Source organism: Meleagris gallopavo, chromosome Z, assembly GCF_905368555.1.
Source record: "Meleagris gallopavo chromosome Z, MGAL_WU_HG_1.1, whole genome shotgun sequence".
NCBI lineage: Eukaryota > Metazoa > Chordata > Aves > Galliformes > Phasianidae > Meleagris > Meleagris gallopavo.
In genome coordinates, this window is record NC_139435.1 from 37,416,713 (window position 1) to 37,442,618 (window position 25,906).

General features: G+C 35.9%; 1 protein-coding gene across 8 annotated transcripts in view; it reads right to left on the reverse strand.

Moving 5' to 3' along the window:
* PRUNE2 (prune homolog 2 with BCH domain) overlaps positions 1-25,906 on the reverse strand; it is a 133,211-nt gene that overhangs the window by 88,868 nt on the left and 18,437 nt on the right. For 7 of the 8 annotated variants that reach the window (XR_014880599.1, XM_085213898.1, XM_085213892.1 and 4 more), the window contains exons 2-5: positions 11,904-12,008; positions 10,807-11,009; positions 9,406-9,569; positions 3,205-3,357 (exon numbers count right to left, since the gene is read on the reverse strand). Coding sequence is in view for 7 of the 8 variants with exons in the window: in XM_085213898.1 (XP_085070024.1) it covers positions 3,205-3,357; positions 9,406-9,569; positions 10,807-11,009; positions 11,904-12,008 (625 nt within the window). In the remaining variant the exon portion in view is untranslated. The remainder of the gene's footprint in view (positions 1-3,204; positions 3,358-9,405; positions 9,570-10,806; positions 11,010-11,903; positions 12,009-25,906) is intronic. The other variant, XM_085213899.1, reaches the window with a different exon arrangement.

Sequence of the window (25,906 nt, forward strand, 5' to 3'; positions counted from 1 at the left end):
GTGTAATATACCATCCAAAATACGAAGGAGCCACATAGCTATACAAACAAAGGTTAGAGACGCTTACTCCAGTGTAAAGTGGAAAAAAAATGTCCACAGACTTTAAAAGCTTTGCTAGTTAATATCCAAAATGAGTTTGCATGACTGATATTTCAGAGGGATCCAAATACCCGCTCATAGCCAAATAAATGAATCCTCTTAATACTGTTTCTGCATAAAGTGCAGCTACTGCATTACTATACTACTGTATAGAGTCCAAGTACTGCATTCTGCATTCAATCTACTGTAAATCTGTAAATCTGTAAAATATCTAAAAATCTGAAGGCATTATGAGTCTGTCCTTTTAAAAATATTTGTATGTACCCTATAGACTTACTAGGGGGCACAGACCAGTGTGCCTCAAGTAAGTGACTTAATAACTGAATTCATTAATTCAACTTAACTAATATCTGCATGAAATCAGAATTTCTTTTTTTTAATTTTATTTTATTTTGCCAATTTTTCCAAACACAACCTAAAATAGCAGGTACATAAGGTAAAATGTTCAGCAGAAATCAGTGTCTTCAAAGGACTTCAGAAACTCATTGGCACTTTATAAATACAAATGCTATGACATATGGATGTTTGTACCTCATAATACCTAGCAAACAGTACCTATGAAACTAAACCAAAAAAAAAAAAAAAAAAAAAGGCGTCTTAACTAATGTCAGTATAAACATCAGGAAACTATCCAAAAACTTATAGCCCTGAACTAATTCAGTCTGTGATCTCAGTAAAATGAAGAAGAAAGGAAAAAGCATCTCATGTTTTGTCCTTAGCTACTATTTTAGACTGAATGAAATCAGGTGAGAGGATTCAGCAAATGGGCAGGCAGATAACAGTGAAAAAAACAGTGCAAGTCTGCACAGGTGCTGTAGCTACCTGATATATCTTACAGAAAAGTATCTTAGTAGTTCAGTACTCACTCTTAGCTAACAACTTAGTAGCAGATGGCACTGAATGAAGATAGTAAAAAATGTGGCAGTTATTATGCGAATTTTCTTCAGCTTCTCAGAGAATAACTTCACAATCCTGTTATCAAATATTGTATTGAAATATTTCCAGTATTGATCACTGAAAATGTGTCAAAATATCTTCAGTTATTTCTAGTACAAGTAAATGAAAAAATTACAGTTTTTCCACTACTTCTTTTGTCTCAGTCAAAGTCATTCCACTTGTACAGAGCCCTAGAAGTTGACATCTTGACACATCTGGGAAGGTTCACAAGATAAAATCCACTCTTACTACAGGTAGGTAGCTGCAACACAGTTCCTGGACATGGCCTAAAATATTAATTATATCTAGAATCTGAGTCTCAATTAATCACAGAATAGCTTGGGTTGAAAGGGGCCTTAAAAACTCTACAGGGGGATCTGGACAGGCTGGATCTATTGGCTGAGGTCAGTTGTGTGAGATTCAACAAGACCAAGGTGCCATGCCCTGCACTTCAGTCACAACAACTCCATGCAATGCTACAGGCACTGGGTAGCGGAAAGATGCAGTGAGGAAAAGGATCTGAACATGAACCAGCTGTGTGACCAGGTTGGCCTAGAAGCCAAATGAGATCTGGCACATATCAGAAATACTGCAGTCAGAGGGACTAGTGATGTTATTGACCCTCTGTACTGAGCATTGATGAGGCCGCACCTTGAGTATTGTGTTCAGTTTGGGGCCCCTCATTAAGAAAAAGACAGAGAACTGCAAGAGAGTTTCCAGAGGAAGGCAACAAAGTCTGTGAAGGGTCTATAGCGACTGATGGGACAGAGATTATTTAATTTGGAGAAGAGAAGGCTCACGGGGCACTGAAGGTGAAATGTGTAGATGTGGCATTTAGGAATATGTCTAAGTGGGAATGATGGTGATTTGCTGACAGTTGGACTAGATGATCTTAGTGCTTTTTTCCAAATTTAACAGATTCCATGATTCTATGACAATCAGACTACGTTAAAAATTTGGTCTCCCTCTTGTTTATAAGCTCACTTTAACTTCTGGAAGTCTGCAATTAAATCTCCCTAAAGCCTTCTCCAGATTGAACATCCCATCTCCCTTAGCATTTCTTCATACGAGTGTTGCTCCAGCCCTCTGATCATCTGCACGGCTTCCTTTGGACAACTCTACATTTTCCTTGTTTTGGGGGCACCACAGCTGGATGCAGTACTCGAGATGGAGCTTCTGGAGAGTAGAGCAGAAGGGAATAATCACCATCCTTGCCCTGCTGCCCATCCCTCATTTGATGCAGCCCAGGGTACAGTTGACCTTCCTGGCTTAAGGTGTGCACTGCCATCTTGTTAAACTTTTTATCCACAAGAACCTCCAAGTCTTTGTATTACAAATATGATTCTACAAAAATATCTGACTAGTTTATACTTGTAAAGCAAGTATATGAAATAATTTAGTGTTTACTTTATCTGTAAATCACAGAACAGTTGAGTTTGGAGGGGATCTTTGAAACCCTACAGGAAAACCTAGGACTGCCCATGGGTTCAGGCAGTTCTTGAAGATCTTCAAGGAGGAAATACCACAACCTTTCTGGGCAACTTGTGCCAGTGCTTGGTCATCAATAAAAGCAATCATCTAGAAGTTCTCTAGTTTCTCAGAATCTCAGAAATCAGAATTCCATGATTAAAAATTTAAGCCATTTAACTTAAAATTAAATGTAACTACAAGTAAATCACAGAATCACAGAATTGTAGGGGTTGGAAGGGACCTCTAGAGATCATCGAGACCAACCCCCCTGCCAAAGCAGGTTCCCTACACCAGGTCGCACAGGTAGGCGTCCAGGCGAGACTTGAATATCTCCAGACAAGGAGACTCCACAACCCCCCTGGGCAGTCTGTTCCAGTGCTCCGTCACCCTCACCGTGAAGAAGTTCTTACGCACATTCGTGCGAAACTTCCTATGCTGCAGCTTATGTCTATTTCCCCTTGTCCTGTCTCCACATACTACTGGAAAGAGACTGGCCTCACCACTATGGCCGCCACACCTCAGATATTTATAAACCTGGATCAGGTCCCCTCTCAGTCGTCTTTTCTCAAGGCTAAATAGACCCAATAAATGTCATTGAAAAGCATGCTGCTGCTACTCTTACAACACATAAGCAGCCAAGTTTTGCTCAGGTTTTGCTTAGGTTCACAAAATCTGTAAAATATCTAAAAAACTGATTACCTTGAGGGTTAAACCGAGTATCCTGGAGAACAGAGATAATTTCCTCTCGTGGGGGAAGATCTGGAAACTTTTCCTCTAGAACTGACAGCACTTCCTCCTGCTGCTCTGTAATTGTGTCAGCCTCTGAAGACATGCACTTGAAGAGAATGCTTCCTGAAATTTTGAAAGGCAAAAATCAATACCTCCTGTTAACACTGAAGAAATACCACAGAAACAAAAATGTTTACATTATCCTTTCCTTCCTATTTGGAGTTTGCTTCCATAAATGAGTTAACTGGATTGGATATCAAATACTTTCCAAGCAGAATAATCTTTCTAACATGAAGAGAGTTTCTAAGATCTGAACTGGGCAGCTTGTTAGGATCTATGCTACAACTACATGGCTACTTCCAATACTGTCATGGTTATGCAGCATGTTTGTGTGTGTCCAGTACAGTTTTGCAGCATGGCCACTAGCCATCTAGCATTACGTTGTAAGGACTTATTCATCTAAGCATTAGATCAAGAGCTGGGATGCTTGGAAACAGTAAAACCACATTGCCGGCCTTATTCTACAGACATACCAACGAAGCAATCATAAACAGGCAATATGCCAAAATAAGGAGATATACCATCAGCTGAACACACATAAATTAAACTGCTTATACTTAAATAGTTACAAAAGGCAATAGGGATAAGCTAAGAAATACAATGTGACACAAGATGATGGTCATTTCAGCGTAATTGACTCTAGCTGAATCCTTGTCGATGAACGTATGAAAAAAAGCACATCACAAAATGATATACAGAATTTTAAAGGTTAAAAGAAATACAGTTCAATAAATAACTTCTTCATAATTGGTAGCTTTTACAATACAGAGGTGAATTTGCTTTCTTTTCAGACCACTATTGCTACATGAAATATTCCTGACATTGCTGAAGGTCTAAAGCCATTTGCTCATTCCTTGGAGACTAAGATCCCACTTATTAATATATCCAAGGACAGCCTTCACTCCCAATTACTCACATTAAATTAAGGATAATAAAATCTTACAAGTCAGCATTAAAATTATTTATTACTATGCTGTACATAGGGATTTCAAACAAGAGTATGATCACATTGCATCATGACAGGTCAATGAGAAAAATCACTGCAATAATATAAGAGAGTTCTTATAACCCAAAATGTTGAGTCTTTGGCAAACAGCCAAGAACGGACATAACCATCTCCAGTCTCACCAGGCTGACAGGAAAACAGTGTTTTATAAGGATAGGTACATATGCCATAAAGCACCAAGTAATGAATTTTGACATGCCAAATATACACCTCTTTACTATAGAAATCTTAGGTGGATTAAATAATCTCAATATATACATATATATCTCTCTCTATATATAATTCAGTTATGCTATATTTATTTGATGTATTAATCCAAGGAATAAATTTCACATCACAAGGCAGTAAAATTTGCACAACACAGATACGATTATAACATCACATGTTACTGATATCAATTTTTCTAGTAAACAGGTAAAAACTAAAATACATTTTAGAAAATATTATATAGGTTAGCACTTATCAAATTTTAAAAAATTTGTTAGTATGTTATTATATTTCACTGTTTTAGGAATCCAGGATAAACTGCCGCAGTCTATCATGCTTTCCTGTAGGGAACAGGTGCATTTGTTGTGTGAAAATTCTACATTTCTTTAACAATAAGGTAAAGCCTTGGATTTGATTTTACCTTTTTAAGGCATAAACATTACTGTACAAATGTAAAAGTAGAAAGTATTTAGAAATGCACTGTACTGCAGCATCTATCTGGAAGCCTCAACCTTTCCTCGCTGACCTCTTTATGTATTTTGGTTGGGGACAGTGTCTTCAAATAGCAAAGTAAACTTAGAAATTTGGGGATTTATTATTTAATGTAAGAAGAAAATGCAGTCACCCTGAAATAAGAACTCAAGATATTTTAGAAAGCTTTTTAAAAGGTTTTTTCCCCTCTTTTCTTCCTCTTTCCCTCCCTTTTCACAGCAATACTGTAATGCTTGCAATTGTTAACTTTTCTAAAAGGGTGCAAGGAAGAAAAAGAGACTTTTCAAATTAATAAGATATCAACATTCTTTCATTCTTTAACAGTATGCTCATCAACAGGAAAGAAAAAAAGGCACACTTCTCCCAAACATCCTACACATCTTTGGGAAGCATAAGATGCCAGCTATTTGGAAAAAAAAAAAAAAAAAAAAAACAAACAAAAACAAAAACAAACAAAAAAAAAACACCAGTTAACATGAGGTATATTTGCTTGGCCAAAGGTCAGTAGTCTGCTTAGTCATGTGCTCCCTCATAAGTACTTGCTGTAAAAGAGATACATGGGCTCAGAAAACTCCTATAGACTTCTCTGAGTGCTGGTGCAACTCCCGAAGGGTTTCTGAAAACATGATGGAGGCTGCTTTGTCTGCTGACAAGCAATGAGAAAATAAATGTATAATAGGTAATACAAGATTAAACATTGTTTTTTGCATATATCATACTATGTTACAGATTTTTTTTTCCTAGGGAAAGGTCACTAGAAAATAGGCTAGATCTGTTAAAAAACAATATGCATTTTATTCTTTTTGCAAAGCAGTTTGGAAGTGAAGCACTAGTTTTGCCAAAAGCAATTGCTGCGCATTAATATTAAACATGATCTAATGAAGGCAGAAATCATTTTGGAAAAACATTAAAAACAGCGCAAGCATCTCCTGAATTATAAATTTATGGCTGAGAGAAACAATACAATGAAAATATAGGCATTTCTCCTGTTGAGGTTTTGTTCCACAGTTTGCAAAAACAAAGGACAGGGAAAAGGGGAAAAGCAACACTTCCTTCATGGAAAGTATACTTCAATATCCCCTGTCTCCCTCTCCCCCCCCCCTTCCTATTTTCTCTCCTTCCCTTCACCCTCCAAAAAAACACTACAAATCAAACCAGAATTACAGACAGACCCAAGCAAGCAGTCTTCCCTGTAAATAACAGTAAAGCCACAAAGCTGGAATACAATGTAATTTGGGGGGAGCACTGCCTCCAAGAAAACTATTTCTATGCATAATAAAAATATATTTTCAAACAACTGCAGTGTTTGTTGCAGTTTAAAATGTCCCCTTCTTTCTAACATGTATCCTAGAGATGAGTCAATTAAGAAACATGTGAGTCATTTGAGCAGAACAGAAAAAAAATTGGCATCATCCCTGAAATGCCCTAAAAGGGCATTTCTTAACATTAGTCTGGGTGGTCAGGATAACAAACCAGTCTTCTCCACCGAAAGTCAAACTGCCCCAGCAGGGCACAAAGAGACTTCTTCTGCGCAGCTAGAAAGCAGCAAAAGCAAGTTCACATTTAAAAAACTGCTGATGCTTTTTCTGTAAATCTGCCTCCGTTTACATGTTGCAGTCTGTACCTTGTGGCATCCTTCAAAGTTTTATACAAATAAACATAAGGAGGTATTTTTGAGCTGACCTGACCATGAGTGCTTGGAAACACATCCTTGCCAGCTGGCTGCTATAAGAAATGTAATGATTCAGCAGTTTAATGGATCTGGAGTTTAGCAACAGCCGCCTTATAAACATCTCCAGGGAAATAAAATAACACAGGCCCAAGACTCTGGCAGGTTCCATAATTCTTTGTTTCTGGCACAAATCCAGGGACAGAGCAAGCTCTAACTCAAGACAAATATAGCTATCCAATGTTATGACTCTCAAAGCAGGTTCTGTTCAAAGCCCAGTAGTAGAATTAACATATAGCATGTTTGATGAGCAGACAAAGATAACAGGAAAGCACCCATTAAAAAAAATAATAATAAAGACCTTAAATATTAAACTACCTAAAGTAATAACACTCAGTTTCACATCTGACATCTTCCCTCAACTTTTTTCTTTTTTTCAAGTAGGAAAAGTTTGTTCAAAGTTAAAATATACAAGTTTTGAGTATCTGTTCTTGTTATTAAAATCAACAAATTGCTAACAGACTGTGACAATGAAACTTGAAAAAGAGACAAAGAATGAAACTGTCTCAGCCACTACACAGTATTTACTAAAATATGAGATATTTGTATTATCTTACAAGCCTTCTACCAAAGTACTCAATGGAAAACCAAAAAATGAAAGATGAATTCTAGTTCAGCCACTCAGAGCTGAGATCTACCGGCTGTTCAGTAAAAACAAAATCCTAATTCTTATCACTTTGATTTCTAAATTTTTCCTCTGTTTCTGAAATTTCCTCAAAACTGCTCCATAAAAAAATACAGAGATTTACACTGAAATTAATATAACCATGTGGGAAAAACAGAGAAGCATTCTTTACATTGTTCCTATACCTGTGGAGTATCACCAGAGATTGGGATTATCCTGCTAAACTGGAAGGCACTCAGATTCTACACACGCATCCTCTAACAGCAAGAATGAAGCTGTTCTCCCATTTTCTGTGCTCACACGTGAGATGAATTTCAAAATCTGTTAAGGTCAAGGGCTTAAACAAAAGGCCATCAAATGAACAGAGAAACATAAAAACTATATGGTATCAGTTATATTTGATCTTTTATTTTTAGATTGTTTGCAACTTGATCTGATACCTACAACCATCTATATCTAGGAATTATTTTTTCTGCAATCAGAACAATTAATGAGATTCATTGACTTTTCTGAATTCATAACGAAGGGTCCTTACCTACCAAAAATCTTCTCTATTTTAAGAGAAACAGAATAAGATTTGTGATATTGTTCTACCTTCTACCTAAATTGCATTGCTGATGCAAGTAACGAGACATCAGTCACAGGTACAGATCTAGTTATTTAGGCTTGGTCAGTTCCTTCTTATACCATGCAAGTAGAGGTATCCAGTGCCCCACATATCCACTGAGTTCTGCAAACATTCACTACTGAACACTATTGAACATAATAATTAAAATTTACTTACTAATTTTAATGTATCTAAAACTGAAAACAAACATTTTCAGTATTTCTTTACTTTAATTTTGATTCAAACTATAGAGCCAAAACATGCGGACACTTATTACCATGTATACTTGCATATGTTCTTGTTGATTATTCAGAGTACTACTTCCTGACCTTCTACCACCAAACAGGTAGCCTGTGAGATACCCAAAAGCCTTTTATGTTTTCTGCCTCCAGGATCAATTACTATGCTTGATCTTTTGCCTCGTTTTCCTGGACAGCTACTCAACCAAAATTTGGAGCTTACAAAAAAGTTTAAAGGAAGGTTTACAAGAGCTCGTTAGTGTGGAAATGCTTTAGAAGTGCAAGTTAAATTCTGCTAGTTAGAATTTTCTCCATGGAAACACGAAAAAAAAAACAACAAAAAAACTCTGTAATTTTTCAAAACGTACTTCCTATCATAGTAATCAGTACAATAACAAGTCAAGACTCCATTAGTTTCTGAAAGTATAGGCTAGATTTTTTTAATCCCAATTAAATATGTCCTTAAAAAGGTATTTAATAGCTCAATGACAATTACATCCTAAAATCTTTATAATTCATTAAGGAATATTAAAATTAAGTACTTAGCTTAAAGGCAGCACTCTTTCCTAGCTCCAGCTTTATTTTCTAAGAAAGCATTCTACTGCAGCAAATAAACTGAACGAACTAATGTAAATGATAGCTATGAAGACAAAAAATGAAAATACTTCTGAGTATTGAATTCCCATCCTTTGTACTATATTGGGCAAATGATACTGAAGAAAAGATGTAATGAAGATTAGGTTACAGTGTCTTTAAGCAGCAGAAGTTCTGAATCATGCCATTAAAACATCATTGTACAAAAAGGTACCACCATCAGAAGAAACTCTAATATGTAAATATTAGATTCCAACCCATATTTCTGTCCACAGGCAGATAGCACCAAGCTGCCAGCACTGCACAGCCCCTGGAATTGAAGAACTGCACAGCTCTTCTAGCTACCCAGCTGGTGTGTCGACAGCTTCATTTAATATTCTTGTCTAGTGATACAGCAAAGACCTCTCGTACCTATTTTTAAATGCACATTTTTAATATTCAATATAATGTTACTCTTTAACAAACTCTTTACTCCCTGCTTCTTTTATGAAGCTTCCTGTGGTCTTTAAAGGGATTGTTAACCAAAGAATGGATCACACTCTTCCTGCATGAGCAGATTCAGAAACACTCCATTAAACCTTTCAGTATTTAATATAAAGAGTAATCTCTCACCTCTGAGGAGATAAGCCAGTTGCTGAGTGATTAACTCTGGTGCTTCCTGAAGAATCTCTTTTAGTACTAAAGAGGAAGAAGATGCTTCTAACTCCAGGCTGCCATCACATTGCTCATCTGGATTGATGACTTTGACAACAGCTGATTCCAAACTTTTATCCTCACTATCAAGTAAATTTAAAAAATACATTTATTTTTTTCTATCTAGTTGCTGAGACAACCAAATAAAATATTGCAAAAACTTTCTAAAAAGTCTAGATTGTAACATCACTATTATTCAAAATTTGCTATGAAGCCAAAACATGTTACAGTCGAGCCCAAAAATAGTAATTTCAGGATGAAGATCCACAATGATTTTATCAGCAAGTATTAAACACTGAACTGTTCACAGTTCTATTACCAAAATCTTTGAATTTATTAATTTGGAAAAAAAAAAAAAAAAACCTACACATTCCTACAAGTACTGAAAATTTCATCATTCATAAAAGGGAGACTTGGAATTTCCCAATTGAATGTTTTGGCAACTTAGAAAAGATCTTTATTTTGCATTAAAACACTTTCTGCTTTCAGTAGTACCAACAAAGCCAAAGTACATTGTGTAATATGAAATACTAGTCATAATTCCTTAGAAGGAAGAAAAAGAAGTAGACAGTAATAGAGCTGGAAGCAAACAGTGCTCTTCACCCTTGACAAGAGAGGCAGCCCACTATAAAGAAGCTCCCTATGTTCACCATTAGCTTATAAACATTCCTGCTTAAGGTGAACGGGCTTCCATAGAGCAACTCAGCCTCTGGCATGGAGGACATTTTGAGAAAAATGCCGTGGTTTGTAACGATTTCAGTAGTCTAGCAGCAATACAAAAATCATAGATGATATAAAAGCAGAATATGAGCTGTTGCTAGGTACATTTACAACAACTTCTATTCAGCATTAGTTTTATTTAAAGCCAGTGTTGCCTCTGATGTAAACATCTTAAATTTCTGTTTTTCTTTAGGAGAATATTAACAGCACATACACTTGCAATTGTTGTGGCCACCTCCAAAACAAGAAAGCTTTAATTTCTTTAGTGAAAGCTAACTAAGGAGCGGGAAAACAAAGGTATTGTATTTACTGGTTACAGGAAAATTCATTTAAAATATCTACTCCAAGCTAAGTGAAAATACAAGTTGTCTTAGAAATGATCAAAAATGATGGAACAATTATTACTTTGGTGTATGTATTAAGCATAATCACAGAATCATAATGAGAGAAAATGTATTTTAACTTCCTTTTTGTTGTTGTTGTTGTTGTTGTTGTTGTTTTTTGCTGTGCAATCAATCTGAATTCAGAAAAAGACATAAAATATGATTTTTAAAATAGGTCACACCTGTAAGCCATTCTCTTGTATATAAGATGCAATACCTTGTCAGCATGTTGCTGTTTGTAAGTGTTAAAGACAACTTCCCTTCAGCATTCAGCTGATGTAAATTAATTTCATCTCGGAAGATATGGAATGACTCCGGGATATTCAGCTCCTCCAATATAAACCTTGTCTCTGTGAAGAAGCTGAAGTCTCTTCTTGGTATATTTAGGACTGGTAGGCAAAGAACATCAGGAGGGCTGATCTGTAATGCACATGTGTAATTATGAGAGTTGCAAGAAATAAGGCTTGATTTATATTAGTCATGTTTTACCAGACTGAGCAATTAGAAAGTTTGGATTTTCTGTTAAATTTTTGTCCTTTTACTTCATTCTTTATAAATCACCTTCTGCTCTTTTTATTTGTTTCTGTCTGTGTGCTCCTCATGCAAAATTGCTGCAAAATGAGGAAGGAGAAAAAATGATTTATTAACTTCTGAAAATCTTAATTAAGATTTTCAGGAAAAGATGATACTTTCTTCAAAATTCTGTAAATGCAAATAGACAATATTTTAATTCATAGAAAACCTCTTTAAAAAACCCTGATAGTTTTAGTCAAACTCTGCCTCTCAAACTTGACTAATTTTGCATTTTTGACACTGGATTGGGATGAAGAGCCAGAAACATCTACATTTATACTAATTATTTTACTCTCTAAATAAACTCCCAATTGTATGGAAGTCAATAAAATAACACCCGCTTCTGTAGGGCACAGAAGTCATTCCATTCATCTGAAGCTTTTTACAAAAAGTGGAGAATATCCTTTGACTACAACTGTTAAGACATCAAATTCTTTAGGTCATGGTATTTCTTTTACAATATGCATACACAACATTAAGCACAAGATCACAAGCAGAATGGACCTCCAATTGCAACCCTCTGAAACAAAAACTAAAAGAGATATATGATCCACCCAGGTTCCTATGAATCAACAACTTAAGTAAAGCAGTCACTTAAAGATCTGTAATTTATACTGCAGGTTTGCTTATGCAATCACTTCTAGAACAGAGGTTTTTATGGGATGTCTTAACTGACTTAACAGCAAGATGTCAGTAATAACTTGTAACAAATATGATTTCTCTCTTGTTTTTTTTCATTACCTTGTCTAGAAAGTAGGCATAGGCCACAGCAGAAATAAGAGAGTCCAAATCACAGGATTTACTTCCCAGAACAACATGTACTTTCTCCAGATGTTTGCTCCGGTTCTGTAACACATTAGAAGATAACTGTCATGAGTGACATTAAAAAAAAAATAAATCCCAGTCACAAAGAATCTTCAAAAGACGCTCTAAATATCCAGGTACTGTCCTCAGCTGCAACACCTTTTTTTCATTGTTCAAAGAAATTTGGGTTTCATAAAAGATGCAGCTCAGAATGCAAGGAGTAGTAACCTGATGGGGCTCCCTTTAGCAGCAAAGCAACATGTAAGCACTTTCATGCATACGTGGAAAAAGACCTCAAAAATAGATCTCATAAGAAAAGCAATCACGAGGAGTGTGGAAATACACACAGAAAATTATACACACATAGTTCTACTTTTCCCTATTTTCTTTCTTTGGCTGAAATCAGTAAATAGACAAAGTAACAACCAGCTCTTCAGAAGCTGGAAACACTGACTGAAGCATCGATAAGTTTGAGCTTTCCTCACTGTCAACAGGGAGTCTGTTCTGCATTTGACCAAATTATAGCCTTCCAAACCCTGGGAAAAGAACGGACAGACCAACTGCATGATAGGAAAATATTACAGAGTGTCTTCTTCATAACCACACACACATATAAAAACATAAGACAGTGTTCTTTCCCTTGTGTACATTATTAAAGCTAGGCTACCTCCATGGAAACATTCCACTTTTTTTTGTTTGTTTGTTTGTTTTAATAAGTTACACTTCATAATTTGAGAAACATATCTGACTGACACTAAGGTAAATAGCTCAGAAATAAATACATGGAATCAAACATTGTTGCTCTCGTGGTGTAAAGGTGGATGTACTTTTTGTTATTTTGAATTAGAATTTTTCACTAAGTTAAAATTTAGTCTTTCCACAGAAAGATATAATTAGTATAGTATTCCAATAATTATAGCTGTGCAGTATGTTAAAACTAGATTTTTTTTCTCAGTGTCTAGTCTTTTTTCTGCATAACCCTAAGGAAGAAACTGTTCTTTTTCCATTATAATGAAAGGAGCCATGAAAATACCTCTGGGTAATTAAACGAGGACAACTACTCTCTATTTCCTAAGCAGTGGGAAAATTTTAACTACTTAAGACAGACAACTTTCTTAAGTGTACAGAAAATGGAACAGGTATGCTCATTTAAATTGTAGGTCTCCATCAGCAGTAAACCCTCTTTACTTCTACTTTTTTCTTTCCTTCTTTTAATACAGTCTTTTTGCTATATGATTCTTGTCAGCACACATTTCTGACTATTTAATGAAGTGTGAATGAAAGTAAAGTTCATGAGTTCACATTTTGCTTTTTTTTTTTTTATTCAGGATCTACAAATCTTTTTTCTCCAGGCTCTTCAAAACTGCATAGCAAACATTACATAGACAAAGTAGGAAACTGAGAGTACTGACAAACTGATTATTCAAACTGTAGAGTCACTCATCTCTAAGTGCAAACAATATAAAAAAAAATCAACTCATCTAATGTCATTCTGTATGTACATATTCTCTATCTATAAACTACTTGCTTCCTGTTTCTCATATTGCATGAAACGCTATCTCATGTAGAACTAGCAGGGATATTTATCAGAAATCTGAGTTTCAGTGATGAGTGTCAGACCCATTCATCAAGCATATTTTTTTCCAAAGAAAATGGTAATAAGAAATTTGTGGTCCCATCTTATGAATTTGCTTTGTAGCACACACAATCTGCACACTTGTTCATACAACTCTGATGTTCATGATGACTTTGTTACAGAGCTACATGCAGTCTTCAGATCAGTAGAAATTTTGTGAGGAGTACCACCAAAGATAGAAGAAGCACTTTGTCTTCAAAATTGCATAAAGAAGCTCCCACATTAAATATATATAATATATATTTTTTTAAAAAAAAAAGCATATTTCACTCAGTTGTGTGAGCAATCACATCCTAACTCTTAGAGTTCAGAACGGGGACAGAATAATTACAAGAAAATTAAGGAATTCCCAGACCAAAAATTTATGAACCCTACACTTTTGAAGAAATAAGAAAAGCCCTGCTCTAAAGAGTAAATTACAAAGAGAATATAGTAGAGCAATAAATCTCAGGAGACCATCTCTTCTTCAGTATCCAACGAGTTCAACTAGCTACCCACTAACTGATTTTTTATTTTTGAACTCTATCACACAGATATTTCATCAACACAAACAAATGAGAAAAGACTGCGGAAATACTGGCATTTCCTCAATCTGTCCTCAAGAGCTTAACAACAAATCTGAGATAGAGCTTAATGGCTGGGTTCTTTTGTTACAACAGCACCAAGAGGGTGTATTTTTCTGTTAAGGTTGTTAACGTACTTCATTTCTGAATGACAGCTGGCTTCTTCCAGAGAATTTCTGCCTAAGCATGCAGCTATGCAGTGGAGGCAACTGAGAGGCTACTTCCAACTTCTTCTCAAAGGAAAGGAACAGAAACAACTTTCTGAAGGTATTTTGTTGCACACAGCCTTTATGAGGCTGCTCCAGATAGGGTACGTTTTTACTTTATGCATGACAGTCAGTTCTTTTAATGATAGTACCTTTCCCTGAGTAAGAACCTGTTCACTTGCACAAAACTACCATGCTTCACACTCTAATCTCTCATTTGTGGCACTTAGCAAAGTTTTTTTTGGGGTTCTTTCTTAATGAGATTTTTCTAATAAAATAGAACAGTTATTCTGTTAATAGTAAAATACAAACTGAGTTTGTAAGTTGTTTTAAACTAAATAGAGAATAAAAATCCTTTCTCTATTTCTTAAACTATCCCGCATTACTGACAATATTTACATACATTTATATATCTATATTTATTTAACAAAATTTTATTTCTAGATACTTTTTCATGCTTTAAAACAATGCTGCTATTGCAAAGATGATGGTTTTCTTTGGATTTGGTTGGTTTACTGTCCTTTTATTCTATTGGGTAATAGGCAAGAGAAGTCTCAGTAATATTCTAGCTCTGATCTCAGCAAGAAGTTCTCGGTATATTTATATTCTTATCACATTTAATGGAAATGTGTTTGTATTTCACAGATTTTAAGTTTAAATTGGACAGAGCAAAATGCAACACATGCAAGGGCCAAGGACATCCATGGGGAAGCACATAAACAGGTGCATGTTCTCCCTAGTCCTTGGATAATAATACAGAATTACTTACCTTCTCATTCTCCAGTGACTGCCACTAAAATAACTCAGTGATAGATAAAAATCACACTTGTATAATCTATTCACACGGACAACTCCAAATGTCTTTACTATTTGAAATGGTATTCATCCAATGCCAGAATCACAGGTGATATTTTCATATTCAGTGAGATTACTCAGACAGCTACACAGCGTTTTCCCCCTTCTATTTTAACATAACACTTTTGTACCAATAGCACAGATACTTTATCAAAAGCCAAGTAATGACTGGTGTTATGCTTCAGCAGAATTAATACTGTTTTAGCAAGTGCTGGACAGACAGCTTCAGATCTGTGCATTAGTGGTAAAAGATCAACTCTGCCAAACTCTAAGTAACTCATCTCAGCACAAATGTGTGCTTTCCATCACTTCTGCACATAGGCCAATGAAAACAACTTTTTAAAACCTTAATCTGAGTTCAGCATCTTAGAAGTTGTAAAAATCAGTATTCACAGCAAGACCGCTCCTCAGCTTGTCATTATGGGCAAAAAGATACTATCATCCATGAGTGAAACAAATTAGGAGCTAGTCTTTCAGGAACAACCAGGTGTATAGGGCTGCTGAATCACAGCCTGAACCTCTGATTAATCACCTGAGGTGAGCAATGAGTCAGCCATGGAAGCACAGGTGAAAGCAATTCACCTGTGCTGCAGGAAGGGGTGGAGCCTGGCTCCACCTCTGCTAGACCCATTTAAGAGCTGACTGCCAGTGGGGAAGGATCTCTCTGGAGATCTGCTCCACTGGAGTCTATTTTGCAAGCCCAGGATAGGGTTAGTGACTTTCTTTCCTTACTCCAATATAGCAATTACATCAGCCAAGCTCCTGGATATACTATACCATCTGTATATCTGTTGATTATACACCAGGTCTTGCCATAACCCCACTTACTACAATATCTAAAGACTTTAAAAGCTAGCATAAAGGAAGATACTAACAGAACTCAGGCTGTAAGAATAGAAATAATTGAAGATATTGTTACAAAACTGTTTTCATATTGATTAAAATAAGGTCAGTGTAACTCAAAACAGTATTTTTTTTCCATCTCCCAGGGCTTAAATATGAAATTACCTAAAATAATATAAACAGAATACTACATAAAACAATTCCTCCCTGAGACACGTTGCCTTTTTTTGTATGTCTGGAACAAAAATATGCTGTTCCTCTCAACTATCACATCAAATGACAGTTTTCAAAGAGCATACAAATGAAATGGCGTTCTTCAGCCCAGGTGACAACTTCAACTCTGATGGACCTACATGGAAAGCTTCCTTTCTTAAGTTGGTGACAGCTATTCTGAGGCTGGAGCAACTGTAACCTCACCTTTGAGGGCTGCTCCTGGTTCAGAAACCAACACAAAACTAGCTCATGTTAGAATCTATTGTGGTTTGATTTACTGGCTTTTTATTTTCTAGTAGATCAAGGAATAGGATAGGCTCTCTTCTGATAAACCTCATATGCTCTTTCAAAGAACAGAATTTTTTTTTTTTTTTTTTGCCTTTCCTGATCTCTGCTCTTCTCTTCCCTAAGCATAATTTTATTCTCCTCCTCCTCTCACAAGTCCAAGATATTTAACTTTGCCATCATTTCCCCTCTCCACATGCAACTCCCTGAATCACTTTTTAATATCCTAGCACAACATACTATTAATAACCTTCCAGAAAGCATATTCTCTGTAAAAGTAATGGTAAAGCACACTCTCTGAGTTTCAAAGACTGCTTTCTCTTCTGTAAGGCCAAACTAGTTTCCATATTCTATTGTTCAAGTAACTAGGAGAAACACAGGCACATGGATGTGAGGCTTCCTAATCCACAACAGCAAAACTTCTGCAGAATAGACAAGCAAAGATCTCAACAAAGAAGTCCAGAGTCAGGCAGGAGAAGTTTTACATTCACAAACTCTGTAATGTTTAGATGCATAGGACAGCAGGTACCACAACTAACTTTCAGAGGATCTGTGACTTCTCAGTCTAAGAAGCCAAACATTTTAAAGGTTGATGATGATGAAACCAGAACTCATAGATTAAGCAATAAAGGACACCATCAATCTCTCTTACTGTTGATGGGTTTTTGTTCAGCTTGATTAATTGTAAACTGTAAAATGCATAAACACTTGATGTCTGAAATGAAATGAATTAAGGAAACAATATGCCATTCTCAGAGGGCATCAGTCAGGATAACTCAGTTCTGATCAGACCTGTACAGATCAATACTCAATCATGCTCACAAAATCTGACTTCTAAGCATTTAGATACTTCTGTGGTGAAAAATACATTTTGTTTGGCCTTAGCTGCGTCAAACAGCTGACTCATTCAAAACTACTGCATATACTGGTTTGCAAAAACTTTGGCTAGCATATATTGCTACAGTGATTTATCAAATTATACTACCTCAGTCAAAGAAAACATTCTTTTCCTTTTTTCTTCTGTTAAAGTCAAAGGTGAAATGATCTTGAAAGATAAGAAATCCTGAACACTTTTTCTGGTAGAAAGCAGGAATCTCTGCTTGGTCAAGTGAAAAAAAAAAAAAAACTGTTTATTTCCCCTCTCCTTCATACACACACACCCAGTCATACATAGTTTTGCTTTCTGACAACTATTTTCTTTTTGCTTCAAATCTCACCGGATCTTTTATCCTTCACCTGCAATGAAATCAGTGTATTTTGCTGCACAGGCTGATGGTGCAGTACTTGTCAAGGATAGTATTTCTTTCAAGAAAGAAGCTCTGTGGCTCAACAGAAGCATATTAATAAAGAAGAAGCTGCACAGTCACATGCTAATACAGTGCCAGACACAACTCTGAAAGCTGCTCCAAGCTTGTTGCTGAAGCATTAACATCGCTGCTAAGCATATGTGCTCAGTTTTCATGCAGACACATGAGAAAAAGCCTGATAATCTGTAGCAATACTTAACTGAGACTGGGAGACTTTTACTTAGACAAGAGGATTTTTGTACTACTCTGTAACTTTGAGATTGTGCCTCCTATCCAGATCTACAATTTTTCTAGTCATTTCAGAGTATAAACTACATTTGCATCATAGTATTAGCCAGTGTTATATCTCCATCAGTCTGAGGGTTTTTAAGTTGATTATCCTTCTCTGTTGTCAAACAAATGGTTTGTAGCCAAGGCAAAGTTAATTTAATATTTTATGCCAAGTTCGACTTACTTTAATATTTCATAAGTCTCTTCACAAGAAAGCTTTATACTGACCTGAAAAAAATTCATCCCACTAAGTATTCTGTTTTTTCTTATTTTTGAGGACAGAACATTACATTTATCATGTATGGTATACAATATATACTGTACCTTATTGTAATAGTTATAAAAATATAGTTATATAACTGATACTTCCCAAGGGAATGTATTTTAAAAGAGAAAATTTCAAGTGTGCCGTATTTTAATCTTTACTTGCTTAATCTGTATTAAACAAAATAGCTTTTACAAGAAACATCAGTGCCACTGACAGAATATAATATAATAAAAAGGCAGTTGTCTAAATCCAGACTTTCTGCTTTTGTGGGGGCAGATACTGACTTACAAAAGATAAGTGAAAGGGTCATAAAAATTCAAAGTAACTCTCAGGAAAGAATGGACAGGCATAAAATATCACTGTTTTTTTCTGAATTTTGTACCAAGTATTCGTATGGAATAAGATCTGTAAAAGATGATGAAAAACAATTATTAAGAGACAAGCAAAAGGTCTCAGACCTTAGCTGTTGTGCATATGCAACTTACCTGGAGCCTAGCTGATATATATACTTCCCCAGGTTTTACCTGCATTTGTTTCTCTTATGGTGACTACACCACACACGTAACTTGAACATAATCAAGCATTACTGGACTTTTAAAGTTAATATTTTAAAAGCTGTATTTAAGAGTTGAGTCCTATAAACACTTTTATTTAAAAAGAAAGAATTAAAAAATGCTGTTTCCTAGAATTAAACTCATCCACAGCAGTATGCTAAATCCTTGAAAACTTATAATGGACATGAGGGCAGGCTAAATACTTAGCATGCTTGCTGAGAAAGGAAATATCACCCTTCCAGGAACTTTTTTTTCCAGTCATTTTTAATCAAGAATTGGAACAGGCACATTGCTGCTGAGAATTCAGTTCAATACTGCTGCATTACCAACAAGCTCTGATTTGGCATTCTGCAGACAGACAAACTTCAGATTGTAAAAGCAATAATTCCTACCAATGAAAATTTCTACCATCTTCTCATTTTGAATTGATTTTACAGAGTATTTCCACATGCAAGTCTGCTCTAACTGTTTTGAAATATCTACTAACTTATTTACCATATACATTCATTCACATCTTACGATCACATAATATCCCAAGTTGGAAGGGATCCACAAGCATCACTGAGTCCAACCCCTGGCTCCACATAGGAACAATGAAAAATCAAACTATGTTTGACAGCATTGTCCAAATGCTTCCTGAACTGTCAAGACATGACTCACCTGGGCAGCCTGTTCCACACCCATCGCCTTGAAGCAAAGAACCCATCCCTAACTCCCAGCAGCCCCTCCCCTGATACAGCTCCATGTCGTTCCCTTGGGCCTGTCGCTGTCACACAGAGCAAAGCTCAGCGCTGCCCTTCCGCTCCCTATGAGGAGCTGCAACCACCATCAGGCCTCCCCCCCCAGCCTGCCCTGCTGAACACACCCAGGGACCTCAGCTGCTCTTCACACACCTTCTTCTCCAGACCCTGCATTATCTTTGTAGCACTCCTTTAATGCTCTCTAATGGTTATATGCTCTTCTTACATCGTGAAGCCCAGTGCTGCACCCAGTGCTATAGGTGAGGCCACACAGCACAGAGCAGAGCAGACAGCCCTTCCCCTCACCTGCAGGCAGTGCTGGACCTGCTGCATCCCAAACATGGTAGGCCCTTTGGGCTGCCAGGGCACACTGCTGGCTCATGTTCCACTTGCTGTCAGCCAGAGCTACCAGATCACCATTCCACAGGTCTGCTCTCCAGCCTCTTTTCCCCCACTCTGTACATATATCCAAAGCTGCACCATCCCGGCTACAGAACTGGGCATTTGCTGTTGTTAAATTTCATACGGTAGGTGATTTCACAGCCCTCTGAATTTGTCAAAATCTCCCTGCAAGGAGACTGTACCATAAAGGGAACAGCTTCTCCTAATTCTGTGAAAATTTACTATCACTGTGAAAATAAATATGAATAATGATACCTAGTGCCATTTGAAGAAAAAGAAGAGCTGGAGAAAACATACAAAGCACAGATGCTATTTAAATATCAAAAGAAGCATCAGGTAATTAAAAACATCAAAATTGTCATCTCCTTGAGGTTATATTTGTTCCATCAATTGTTTTGACTCTGATTTTGCATCGCACTAAAGTTTTATATGTCCGCACTCCCTTGCTTCTTCAAATTTTTACATTGAGGGACAGCTTTGGAGACAATACTTGCAGTGCATCATAGATGTCAGCAGTACTCAATTATATCTGACTTGCAAAATGGATTATTTTTGGGATACACTTGCCCACCCATGTTTGCCCACGTTTTAAACTTTTACACTGTGAATTTTGACCCCACTTTTACTTCAAGAAAAAACTCCCTTTAACCTAGACATTTTTAATATATTTCACCTTATGGAATTAAAGAAAACTATGTTTTTATAATAAGATAAGTTGAGGAGGAGAGAAACTTATTCCAATGACCTTAGGCTCAATATGGAGATCTATTGCGTTTTCTGCCAGTCAAAACAGGATATACTCTAGTATGGCTGAAAAAGGAAAATATTCCCAGCAGACTGATTATTTAGTCCTGAATCAGCAGTACTTCAATAGTCAGTCAATAAGATTCCCTATCAAAGAGATTACTAAAATAGAAAATCAAAGTTGTTCTTTTTGTTTTATGCCACGCTAATTTGAACAACAAATGAGTTGTGTTCTCTGCATGACAGTGTTCTCGACTAACACATGCACATTAGCACTACATCATACAGAAATTCAGTCTTGCAAAGAACAGGTGCTATTCATATTCCAGGTTGTCTTATGTTTCTAAAGTCAGTAACAGCATGCCTTTGAATTTTCAGGTCAAGCTACATGACTCTTTTTCCCTCTCCTTTCCAACTGAACATGCAGAGGTTAGAATAGATTATCTGTCCGCTCATAGCAGTTGAAAGCACTCATCTACTTACAGATTGCTCTTACCAAATAAAAGTGTTCCCTGAGATACCAAAAATAAATGAGGTAAAAGCAGAGGGGCAGGTCATGTCAATTTAATCTGTTCCATAGTGTGCCAAGAGGTGATTGGTATAAATAATTCCTTACAGCATACATTGCAGAATTTGAATAAACTGTAGAAAACAAAGAAAGACCGAGAGAAAAAGAAAAGAAAAAAAGTGATGTTTTTTATCTTTTTTTAAGAGAAGTCAAGGGGATTCAAACGCAGGTAACATAGTTCATTTACCTGCCTCTGTCAGGTAAATGATCGCAGGGTGTCCAAGAATCTTAAGTTGTCTTCTGTTGTAGGAAGCATTCTTCCAACTAACAATAAATTTACTGAACCTTTAGAGCTGAGCTTCATGTTTCTTAGTTAGAATAAGCCTTCAGGTGATAGGTAACAAATTGAAGAGAAATCACATCCTGAAGTGAGCCAACAGCCTTGTTGCATATGTGATCATATAACGAGACTGAATTCTGTTTGTTTATATATAATATATAGCTTTTAGTCTGTTCTGTACTGTTTTTTATTTTTAATACCTTATGAACTTAGCATTTCTTCTAAGTATTCATTAATGCACTGTGGATATTTGAGATCATATTGCACTTAACACAAACATAATACAGTTACATTTCCACATTTTCATTTTGCTTTGGGTCTGCTGTGCACATTTTTGTCTTCTCTTGAGCTCATAAGCTACATTTTAACTGATATAAGACATAAACAACAAAATCATAGTCACTATCTCTCTGCCCTAAAATACATTACACATCTCCAGTTGGAAGGGAAAGTTATAGATGGAAATGATGATCAGGAGGCCAAAGTCTCATTCAGCTTTGCCTTTTCTGTTCAGATTTACAAAGTATCAATTTTAAAATGCCTTTGACTTTTTCTCTGCTCTCAAATAAGACTGCCTCAGAAGTAAGGTTTTTAATTGTTTTTGTTGTTACTGTTCTTTGATTCCTGTCTTGGTGGGAGCATTTTCGTTGTTGTTGTTATTGTCGTTTTTACGTTAATAGCATTTTAGTTGCTAAATCTTTTTCCACATTGAAAAATCACTTAATGGTATCTCTCTGCATCCTTCAAGCTGCAAACACTATTCCCAAAATAATTTTCCCAAAAGCCTCCTTTTATCACTGCTAGTCTCTTTTCCATGAGCGAATTCTATTCTTATAACAAGCTTGAGTTTAAGTGTGTTTTTCTGAGGTTGTTGTGTTGCAGAAATTGAGCACAGATTAAAGTTGTTTTGTAACACTGTACTTTTTAGTGAAGTGACAGTGCACTAAGAATAATAAAACTATCACTTGATTTTACAAAATAATCTATTCTTTAAGTTGAGATGTTTATGTAAGAGAAACATGTGCCATATTCTTATAAGACACTGCCTTTTTTACTCATACAGCAATTGGTTATAGCTGTATATACAGTACAGATTCCCATACAACCCTCACCATCGCACTCATGTCAGATCCACAGATGTACCCTATAGGAGCAAAACAAAACATATAATCACATTGCTGTATTACTTTTGTATGCTTTTCAGCATATGACTAGTCACTAGTAATCTTAGAATACAGGTTCATCCACTGCACACAAGTGACACAAAACAGGAAAAATTTAGAATGTATTTAGAACTCTAGATAGAGATAAGTTATGCTGGGTTCAGGCTTGGGGCAGAAGGAATATGAAACCTTTTGTAACCATATGCAGTGGATTCATCCATACATTTGAAATTTTCCTAGCCTCTGTGATGAGGGTTCATCCTCTTTCTCCAACTGTTTGGGCTGTGTCTGATTTTCCAGTCCACTCACAAAATCCAGACATATCATTAATATGTACTATGACCCACCGAACACTTCTTATAGCAGGCTGAAACCAAACTGGCAGATTTTTCTCAACAAGAAAACAGATTCAGTCATAAACCAACACCACATTAATATGGTTGATCTCAGACCTTCATTCATGCTGACATGAGATTCAAGGATAGATTCTACACTTTGTTTTGTCATTTCACCAGCAAGTGCACTTCTTCAGAAGTCAATAATATTTGACATATCCTGTATTGTGTCTTCTCTGCATTCCAGATTCCTATCCACATTCCTCTTGTGATGAACCCTGCCACCTCCCCCCCCCCACCCAAACCTTTTCAAATTGCTCTTAGTCTGAATCAGACTTCCCCATCTATCCTTGAAGCGTTGAGAAGAAATTCAAACATATTTCTTTGATATCATTTGGCTCATTGCAGATTATTGCTGTGTTGTATGCACAATATTGAATGCATTAAATAACCTCATAATCACATTTAAGGGCTTAGTGATCTAGTGCCACCAATGCACTAAAATATATGATAACAAATGCAGTCTACATTTTCCATACCATATGCTTGTAAATGTTATTCTGCAGGGAACCAATTAAAACTATGGAAAAATTGGAACACAGACATATGGAACAAAACAAAGCAACTTATCTTGTCACCATGGTGCTTGCTCAGTACATTGATTAGGGAATGGTGATATTATAGGCAAACAAACGCCACTTTAATTAAAGTGTGCTGAAAGGCAATAAACAGTAGCAATCTAAAATATTTATTTTTGCTCTGCTGATGTTAGCTTTTGTGCTACTGAGGCAGAAGATACAAAATACATTCCTGTAAAAAAAAAAAAAAAATTCACCTCAATTTTATTTGAAGATACTTAACAGTAGCATTCAATGAGAAAAAGACAGAAAACTGAAGCGAAGCGCTTGGATCTCAGAGAGATTTAATATACACTTCAGGAAAAAAAGAGTTAAGCACATGATATCTCTTAAAAATTTTTCTACCAAGAAGTAGCATATTAAGTGAACTACTATGTCTAATCATCCTATACGTCTGGTGCAATTAAGAATAGGAAAAAAAAAAAAACAAAAAACAGTAGAAATGGAAGAAATAACTATCAATTACTTTGAAAACTATCCTCTGGAATAAATAAAAAGTGGGGAAGTGAAATCATCATTTACCACTCAAGCTTGGGACAAACTTGGAAACATCTACAGGATGGAATAAGATCAATTTGGTGTTTTCCATTCTCTCTTATACTACAAAGTTTAGCAGTACCATAGTTTCAAAGTCTCACAGAGCATCACAGTTCCCACTAAAAAGATTCAAAAATAAAAATAAAAATATAGAGATTACATATCTTAAGTTAAAATCATTACTACTTTTGCACAGCGCTGGTGACACTTTGTAATGTTTATGATGATGATTATTACTTCATCTCCAAACTGCAGATCCGTTTCATGTCATTTTGTCCTGTTATAGAGCACATGTGTGCCTTAGCAGATAGAAAATTGGTGCAACACCGAAGGAACAAATTATATTAATTGTACTGATCATCATCCAGCACAGTCAAGGTCCATGGAGAGCTGCTATATAATAAATAACCTTTCTCTCATAGAGTAATAGCCAGATTGTCACTGTAGCTACTAACTCCACACACTATCCAAACAGAAGTGCAAGCTTTAGTACTTATAAATATTCTGTTGACTAAAGACAGACTTTATATGGCACAGAAGTTCAATTTTATCTCATAAATGGTATGTAGCATAGAGAAGAATAGAAATGTTCTCTTTATAGAAACAGAGAGCACACAGTACTAAATATTAACTTCACAGTAAGCACGTGAACTATTGCTTTAAAACTATGAAAAATTATAGACAAAATCATTTAAATTGTACTTTAAAAGTAAATTGAAGCACTATCTATATTACAAAGGAATACAACCATTTATTTAAAGATATGTCATACTATTAATTTCTGTTTAAAAGTTTGGGTAAGCATAAAAAAAAATGAGAACAAGGAACCTATCCTATGAGAGATTTATTTTGTTTATAGTTTAGTTCAGTTTCATCCATCCCAATCAATGTTTTCACAGCAAATTACTTCAAAATTGTATTAAGAAGGAAGAAGTAATAGAAATAAGTGGAAAAAATCAGATATGAAGATATATTAATGACTTAAACAAGACATCCTACCTCCTACTACCTCTTCAGTGATAGTTTTGCTGAATACACAAAAGAATCCTCTTTGTTAAAAGCATTACAAACAATCTGCCATCCCTCCTGAAACTGTAGCCCTAGCCAATTCAAAAGATAACCATTATTTTGGTATGAGAATGACTACAGCAAACAGAATAAATTATGTTAATATTTCAATTTTAACCTTTAATTGACAGTTTCTGTGTAATGAACAGTACCCTCTATTTTTTCACTTAACAAAGTATGATTTAATTTTAATTTATGGAGAACACAAATAACTGCAGCCTCCCCCACACCGGGAGTTTGATTTTTCTGAACCCTCAAGCTCTTGGCTTTCAGTTAGAAAAAGCAGCATCCATTGATTTCTCTTTTTGCTGTTGTTAAGAGCAAAAGGTCCAAAGGTAAGGAGAGAAATGTAAGCTATCAGAGAACAGTCTGCTTCCTCTCAGGCTGATACCTTCCTTCCACCAAATTACAGAGCTATCAACTTTCACAGCAATTCTGAAGGTAAAAATTAGAGATCATAATAAC